This window comes from Condylura cristata, unplaced genomic scaffold, assembly GCF_000260355.1.
Source record: "Condylura cristata isolate star-nosed mole 26May11 unplaced genomic scaffold, ConCri1.0 scaffold00021, whole genome shotgun sequence".
In the NCBI taxonomy this organism is placed as follows: Eukaryota; Metazoa; Chordata; class Mammalia; order Eulipotyphla; family Talpidae; genus Condylura; species Condylura cristata.
Genome location: NW_004567122.1, coordinates 19,817,696 through 19,826,749, shown reverse-complemented (window position 1 = coordinate 19,826,749; position 9,054 = coordinate 19,817,696). Strand labels below are relative to the sequence as shown.

The following is a 9,054-nucleotide window of genomic DNA, read 5'->3' as shown; positions in this document are numbered from 1 at the left end:
GTTGATCTGCCTGTTCTGTCCCCCACTCTGTCTCTGGTGAATCCTCTCACTGCCCCTGCAACTCTGGCCTGTACCCCAGTTCTGTATGAATAAATAAATCTCAAAAAAAAAAATAATAAAAAAAATAAAATAAGGAGGGAAAGGGGACATAGGAAGAGTCTATGTATAAAAATATGACTTTAAAGTAAGTGCCGGCTACTACTTAGCACTCTCATGTTTCAGGCGTTATACAATTTTAAACACATGTTAATTAACTTCATTCTCACATAAACCCTGGAAAGTAAGTATATTAACAGTGTTTTCAGATAAGATAAGGAGAGGGAGGCACAAGAATACAGAGCTATAACATAGGATGGTATAAAGTCTAAATGAACATATAATTTCTCCAAATCCATATTCTTAAATCCTTATGGACCTTTACAAATGTGTAATAACTTACAATTTTTTAAGTTTCTTGCCACCTTCAAATGGGCAGAATAAAAGGTAGCTGTGGGTTGAAGTATTTAATTTTTTTAAAGTATGTATTTTTTCCCAAAGATTTATTTATTTATGCACACAGAACTGGGGTATAGGCCAGAGGTGCAGGGGGTGGTGGGAGGATTAACCAGAGACAGAGTGGGGAACAGAACAGGCAGATCAACGAAGTACACTGCTGAGGGGAGCAGCAGGCTGGTCAGAAGAGGTCTGTCACACCATGTGGGTCACCTCTGGGGCCGGGGATCGAACTTGCACTAAAGTGGCTGCAGCTAGCTTGCAGTGCTGTGTCCTAACCCACTGTGCCACCATGGAGGGCCAGAAGTATTTAGGTCTTATGTGGAAGTATATCTAAACACTGAGCAATTTTAAATAGTACAATACTTGGCAATATTGAGTAAAGCTTGTGAAATTCCTCCTAATATGGCAAGTTTTATTAAAAAGGAACTTTATTCTCATGATTATGAATAAGAAAAATTGGGGAATGGTCCAAAGATTATTGTTGCCACCAGTTAACATAAATGCAGACATAATAATAATAATAATAATAATAATAATGACCTAAGTGCAAGTGGCTTTTCTTCCCTATATATTCTTTTTTTTTAAAAAAAGATTTATTTATGCATACAAGAGCTGGGATACAGGCCAGATATGTGAGATTCACCAGAGATACAGGGATTCACCAGAGCAAAAGGGGAGCAGAACAGGCAGATTGACTGAAATGCACTGCTGAGGGGAGCAGTGGGCAAGACAGGAGAGGTCTGCTACGTTGTGTGGGTCAGCTCCCTGGCCAAACTTGAGCTGCAGTGGCTGCGGACAGCTTCATAGTGCTGAGACAACCCCTTGCACCACCAGGGAGGCCCCTCTTCCCAACATAGCTACTAGGTCATCAGAAAAGTAATGACATTTTTTTCTTTGATCAACAGAAAAAAATGTGCCACGACTTTTCTGACAACCTTGTTAAAAATCTATTATACTGTTTGCAGGTCATAACTGCTAAAGTTTTAAAAAGATTAACAACTTAATCTTTAACTATTCTAATTCCTTCTTTTGAATTTTGAATTGGTAACAAAACAAAGATAGAAATAAATCCTCTTAAATTCAATCCCAGTTTCCAATTTCTAAAGATTTATAAATAGCAATAGAGCAATGACAAAGTACTTAATCCATACTAATGTGGGTCTGGGAAACAGAAAAATGGCAAAAGATCAAAGCCCTTTTCTTTCATCCTATCATGCAATTTCTCAAAAAAGGGAAGATATTCCAATCACTTTTATCACCCACTATTAAAATAAAGAGAATATAAAGCTTCTTAAATATAACATTTGTTTTGCATGTATAACATGCCTTTCCTAAGTAAGAAATAAGTTCTTGGGGCCTCCTTGGTGGCAAAGGAGTTAAGACTCACTGCTATCACACCTATGACCTTAGTGTGATCCCTGGCCAGGCCAGGTAGTTAGTCCACTTGGTACAGCAGACCTGTCTCACCCGCTGCTCCCCTCAGCCATGTATTTCAGTAGATTTGCCTGTTCTACTCCCCACTGTGTCTATGATGAATCCTTCCACCCCCCCCCCCAGTACCTCTGGCCTACAACTTAGTTCCATGCATAAATAAATACATCTACAAAAAGAAAATATTTCTCAGTATTGACAGAACACAAATCACAAGTTAACAAGTTAAAACATACCAATTTTAAGTGTTAAAAAAAATGGCACTACTGAAAAAATTCTAAAGTTCCAGAAAAAGGGCCCACTCTGCTGGCGCAGTGGGTTAACTCGCAGCACTGCATATGAGAGCAGCAGCTGCTTCTGTCCAAGTTCGATCCCTGCCCCAGAGGTGACCCACATGGTGCAGCAGACCTCCCCTGCCTCACCTGCTCCCCTCAGCAGTGTACTTCATCGATCTGCCTGTTCTGCTCCCCACTCTGTCTCTGGTGAATCCTCTCGCTGTGCCTGCACCTCTGGCTTGTATCCTAGTTCTGTATGCATAAATAAGCAAATCTTTAAAAATAAATAAGTAAATAACTTTTAATCTTGGCTCTGAAAAGGAAGAAAAAGAGGAAGCAGCAGAAAATGAAAACTGGAGGCCGAGTGAAAGTCAAATTATAATGAACCTTAAACTAAAGGACATTATTATTTTACCTTAATTTGTTCCTCACTGATACTAGGAGTATTTTTCAGGAGATTCAGGAAAACTCCGCCTGGTGTTCTTCTTCGACTACCATTCTGCAAAAAGGAGCAGAACAATCATACTGTGTAGGCTTTCCCCCTGAATGGCTAAAGGAGGGTCTATCTGATCACTCAAATTTAACTACAACATGCTCCTCCCTGACACCACTCCTACATGTACTTATCTCTTCTACAGCATTTATCATCATTTTCTAACATACCCAAGTATGTATTTATTCTTTATAGACTATCTTCCTTCTAATGCAACTGTAATATAAACTTCCTCTATCTAGAGCCTGGCATAACAATAAATAATAGTACAAGGAAGGAATAACTTAAAGTGAGTTACACCTTACATCATTTTAACCTTCAGCAAGCTTGTGTTAGCCCAGTGGAATATAAAGTTTCCTTACTATAATATTAAAATTCAGAAGCTTTTTATAAACTTTGTACTTAACAGTAACAAAAGGATGCAGTAACATTCAGAATTATAATTTGTTTTGGCTTCTGTAATCTATATTTACAGTCTGTTTCTTCAACCAGTGCTATCCAGTATAAGTGACCTTTTCCTCCATTTCCATAGCATATTAATTTATTCTCTTATGATACTACTATTCACATTGATAAGAAGTAAGAAAGCCATTCAAACTTCATCTTTACCCTGTACTCCAATTGAATTAAGTATCATCTACAAAGGTTTTTGGGATAAACTGATCTGGCGCTAGCCAAAGGGGTATTCTTCCTGCCACCCTGAATCAGTAAAATACTTCTCAATCTTTTTTCATTATTGTGCCCCAACCCCAGGAGTATTTTTTAGGTTTTTTTTTTTTTTTTTTTTTTGTCTTCATCTCCATCTCTCTTACAATATACTGTTTATCTGTATTTTTTATGTAACACAGAGCTAGGTTATTTTTTTGCTATCAAACCCTACTTTCAAGAATATGCAAACTATATGAACCAAAAGTTAACATTGTTCACCAATGCTGGGCAGCAATCAGCACTTCGCACACACCTTTTCTTCTAACCTTTAAAAAAAAGGATTAATCCCAATTTGACAGCTGTGCAGCCCAAGTCTTTGAGAAGTCAAATAATTTAATCAGATCTCATACTTCATGAATAAATTTCATACCTAATGACTACAGACCCAGAACTCAAAAAAAGGCAACTGAAACTAAAATTCACATGCTCAAATCTGAGTTTGCAGGTTCCTCAGACACTTTTTTTAAAAAAAGTTAGCCCCTACACTTACTGAATCCTGTAATAGATCTGTTGCTGACCACACATTAGCAGGCTACAATTTAGTTATGTTTTTTGTGATGAAAGTACTAATTGCAAAAAGTAATTACTACAGCCTTGACTGCTGAAGCTTTTTTAAAAAATATGAAATGTATCATAAAAACTTAAGGTGAATAAAAGATGCAAGAATAAGAGACCACCTGTGTATGGGAAATAGCATGAAAAACAACAACACAGAAAATAATGTAGCAACTAGTCTTACCATTATAAAAAGGCCACCATTTTGTTCAATTTCAGCAGTTTCCATCAGAAGTTCAATTGCCTTTTTGTTCCCAATTATGCCCACTACTCGGGCTATCAGATCTTTCTTTGGTTCCTGTAACCTAATAAGGAGCAAATAAAGTAACATTAACCTCTTAGTTGCATAAACATGGCGAAATCTACCTGAATTCTGCAGGTTAGTCCCCAAATCTAATCAAAATCCTATTCTTACACACTTGGCTTTTCCAAATCTTAAGTATTTCATGTTGGAATTACTGACACAGGAATATGCTTATCTTGGGTGACTTAAACTCGAGAGTAACCTCAAGTTTCCATCTCAAGTTTCGTAACTGGCCTTTGCCTTCTTGGATTGTAGCAGATTTCAAAATAAACGTGCATAAATAGCAAGGGGGATACAAGCCTAAATGAGAAAGGAGATAAAATCAATCTGATCCATTCAAAACAAACATATTCTGCACTTTAATTATTATACATACAAGGTAGCCCTCCAAGCTCCAGAGAGATCTGAGAACTTTAGAATGGATACGATCTTTCCCCTCAAAGGCACTGTACCTTAGAACAGAGAGATAGCTGAAATTTCTGTTTATGGTTTAAGCACATTCCCCAGAAGTTTATACGTGTATTTCAGTTTTTCCTCTCAGCAACTTTAAAAAAGTCACAATTATTGCATTTTACCATTAAAAAATAGAAACACAGGTGCCTAAACTAAAAAAAAATAAATGCATGCCTTTTGCAGCAACATGGATGGAGCTGGAAGGGAACATGCTTAGTGAAATAAGCCAGAAAGAAAAGGAAAAATACCAGATGGTTTCTCTCACAGCAGGAATATAAAGGACCAGGCGAGAAAATCATAATAATGAACAACTATATACCAGAGACATTTTACCGGGGTGGCATGGGGACTGGGATCAAAACTGGAGTGGGGGGTGAAGCGCATTGGACTATGGTGATGGCACGCGGGTGATTTGGTGATGGGAAGCCCACGGGAATTACAACTGAGATGGAAAAGGGCACAATATGATATAAAAATAAACTAGTATTTTAAAAAAAGTGCCTAAATAACACTTCTAACAAAGCATATTCTCCAGAGATGAAGGTAGATGAACACTGCAGAAGTCTTACCAGTTCCCTAACCAGACCTATCTGCCTTTTTGTTTCTTCTCAACAGGCCAAGAATTATCATAGAAAGTATAGCAGATTAGGAGTAAAGGAACAGAGTTTAACTGAAATTTGTGACGTAGGACAAGCCACACTTTAGTTCATAAAAGCCTGCAAACTTATTTTATCAAGTTTATCCAAATTTAAGAAATTCCAAATACATTCAGACAACCAAGTGAGCCCAGAGTCTGTCCCTTAAATTAAAAAAAAAAAAAAAAAAAAAAAAACTTCATGTATTTGGAATTTATTTTTATAAATGGAAGATGTTGGTCGAGTGCTCATTTGTTAGGCAAATTTACATGCTCACCTGAAAGAGATTTCATCAGCTACTTTCTCTTGAGAATCATCCTCTGTGATCTCATACCGACCTTTATAATTCATTTCTAGTCTGTTTCCTAGTCTGTCTTTGACAGGTCGTTTCCGTTTGAGATGACTATGCCAATTTTCTTCTTCCTTTGATTCTGGTTTTTTGCCGCCATGCATATATTCATCTAGTTCCTTGTCTAATTCTTTTGTATGTTCTTCAGATTCCCTCTTAAGTTTCTTAGCAAGCAAATAATTGTAGGTTTCAGACTGTCTACTTTTATCAATATTGCCCTCCATTCCCAAGATTCCAAGTTCTGTGGCCACTGCATCTTGACTCTGTTCCTGCAGCACAGCACCCCATATGTTGTTAATCTTTTTGCCTCCAGTAACAGGTAGTTTCTGGATGCTCTGGTCAAACTGAAAAGGCTCTGGTTTGGGAGGAGGGTTGAAACATTTCTGCCGTTTTCGTTTCCAAAGGGAACTATCATCATCCGAATCAGAAAAACTCTCTTCACTTGAATCCACACTTTTAACAGTCCGATAATGGGGTGTAGGTGCACAAGCTGCTGTGGTAGCTTGGAAGGGCCTCACTGTGCAGTCCCCACCTAGTGCTTTCTGCAAGTGAGGGAAATACAATCAATTGCAGGGAACACACTGACTCCACCCACCACCTGCTATTAAAAGAAAACTATTAGGGATTCAATGGATCATTTAAGTGTAACTAATATTCAGAAACATCTGTAAAATCAGTCCGCTTCTACTTCTCTAAAGTTTCAACATTGGACAATGCCAATGTTGAAGTCACAGATTCTTATCTGTACAACAAATGCAGCAGTTAGTTCTAAAGGCTTCCTTTTTAAAAATTAACTAAACTCATCTTTACCTTCTTTCCAGTTACTGCCAGAATGTTTGAAAATGACACATATAAATATTACTACCAGTTAAAAGTTTTTTTCTTTTCCAGAAACGCCTATAGTGCATTTGAAAACATCAACCTCCTTTATGCAGTTCAGTGACTGTACTATTATAAGTAGGAATCCACAACATTACTTTTAAAACTGCGGTTTATGACATTAAGTTTACCAACTCATGGGTCAATCTAAAATGAGAAAGAGAAAACAAAATTTACTGCTGTCAGTTTCCTTAGACACATATGCAAAAGGAGCCCCCTTTTTATATTAAATACTAATTAAGCATCTGTTGAGCTCTTAGTGCTAGAAACAGGGGTGGGGGTCACTTATTAAGAAAACAGTCTCGTATTTTAAAAATAATGACACTTAATATTTGTCGGGTGTGTCCTGCACTCTCAACTCACTCCTCACAGTCAGTGGCGTCCAGTTGGCGCTGGCTCCACAGCCTAGTCAGGCACCCGGGCTAAAATAACCTGCCGCAGGTCACAGTGGTGGCGCCAGGATTTAAATGCCGGCAGGCTGGCTCTGAAGCCCCAGCGAAAAGCCCGCCGCCCCCCACGGCCGTCAAAACAGACTCCAATCTAGAAACCTGGGTCGCTAAAACAAAACCTAACGCCACGACATTGCATGACAAAGCTAGATTCATGGGAACAGACTCTCGGGCCCCAGAGCGAGCAAAGAACTAAACTCGAGCGCTCCTTCTCCCCAAGCGCTCAGGGCGAAACTGAACCCCGGCGGCCGTTTCGGGCAAAAGTATCTGGGTTCTACTTTTGCCGCAAAATCTGCACTTCCGGGAAAACCTAGGAACCCCGGAACAGGGACCGTAAACTTAGGAAAGGGGGGGGGGGTGCGTGGATAGCAGAGAAGAGACAGCCGCCCCCCGGCTCCAGGAGGCCTCAGGCGTGGCAGGCCCGGCCCCGCGGAGAAGCCGAGTTGGGCTCATCCGGCCCGCACCCCCCCACCGCCTCCCCAGCCCAGGCTCTGCTCGCCCGCCCGGAGCCCCGTAACCGAGCCCCGGCCCCTCGCGCCGGGCAGGGGAGCGCGCGCCCGCCCCACACCCTCACCACTGCGGCCCGCGCCTCTCGCAGCCCCGCGCCGCGCGCCCGGCCCGGAGGCACCGCCCGAACCCCTCACTCACTGGCCCCTGCATCGGCCTGTCGCTGGGTGCGACCGCCATGTCCGAATCAGAGTCGGAAAGCTGCCCGTCTTCCATGTCGCCGGGCTCCTGCGCCATCTTCCCGCAGCCCCGAGGATGAGGAAAGCACTTCCGGCGGGGTGGCGCGAAGGTCCGGCCCGCGGCGCCGGCTCGGGCGCCCCCGACAGGCGAGGGCCCCCGCGGTGCGCCTGTGCGGGGCCGCCAGGGTCCAGTCCAACCCGTAGTTACGGCGGTGCCTAGTACTCTTTTGAACCACACCCGGAAATTGAAGCCCTCGTTTCCCTAATACTTGGCCCCTTTTCTGCCAAACTTTTTCTTGCGAACCTCAAGAAGTGCGCGGGAAGCAGCAGCCTTCTGGGGTTCCTCCCTCGGCCTCACTCCCCTCCCCTGGGTGCTGAGGAGGGGCCTTTCCTATTTCCATTCTTCACTCCGGCGCAGTCCACCCTACGCGTGGTTTCTGGGGGGTCCTTGGAGGCAGTCTCCTTCACACCGTAGGGCCTGGGTTCTCATGACTGCAAGCCCGGCCGCCGGCTCCCGGTTCCCGCCCGCCTGGCCGGCGCTCTTGGCGTTGTTCCCTAGACACATCGTTCTTTCTTCGCCCCAGGATTTTGCAGTTGCTGTTCTGTCTGCCTAGCTGAGCACTTCCTCCAACCCCCCTGAACCCATTTTTTGGGAACAAATTGTTCTTAAACACGACTCAGGTTTCTAATTCAATGCTGCCTTCTCAGGCTTGCCATCATCCTAACTAAAACCGGGTCTCATCACTTTCAAGACCATAATCACATGTGGATTTCTTTTCTTTTTAAAATGAATTCTTAACCAAAATGTCTTGGTTTATTCACCGTGGTTTCCTATCGGTGTTCAGTACAGTTCATTCATATACACTTAACTGTAGAGAAACGGGTTTGAAATGCCATAGTCCACTTATACAGGGCTTTTCTTCTTTATATTTAAGGGTTCGGTATTCTTGCATTCAACGCAATGGGAGATGTGCAACCAAAAGGAGTGGGGTGAAATGTTGGCCGATTGAATCCATGTAATAAGGGATTAAATATTTATTGGTTGTTTTATACAACAGCATCTGAAAAAATGTTCATCACTCGTAATAAGGGAGATGCAAGTTAAAACCACAATGAGATACCACCTCACCCCAGTGAGAATGGCACATCTTCAAACAACTAGCAACAACAAATGTTGGCGAGGATGTGGAGAAAAAGGAACTCTCCTGCACTGCTGGTGGGAATAGACTAGCACAACCACTATGGAAAACTGTTTGGAGGTTCCTCAAACTGCTAAACATGGAGCTTCTCTACAACCCAGCAATCCCACTCCTTGGTATCTACCCAAAAGACACAGAAACAC

General features: G+C 41.9%; 1 protein-coding gene across 1 annotated transcript in view; it reads right to left on the bottom strand.

Annotated features, from left to right (window-relative positions):
* PHAX (phosphorylated adaptor for RNA export) overlaps window positions 1-7,795 on the bottom strand; it is a 9,571-nt gene extending 1,776 nt beyond the window's left edge. Inside the window, exons 1-4 of the mRNA XM_004686672.2 lie at window positions 7,675-7,795; window positions 5,627-6,240; window positions 4,142-4,262; window positions 2,617-2,700 (exon numbers count right to left, since the gene is read on the bottom strand). Of these exons, the coding sequence (XP_004686729.1) occupies window positions 2,617-2,700; window positions 4,142-4,262; window positions 5,627-6,240; window positions 7,675-7,770 (915 nt within the window). The 5' untranslated portion in view covers window positions 7,771-7,795. The remainder of the gene's footprint in view (window positions 1-2,616; window positions 2,701-4,141; window positions 4,263-5,626; window positions 6,241-7,674) is intronic.
* Window positions 7,796-9,054: the final 1,259 nt, after the last annotated feature.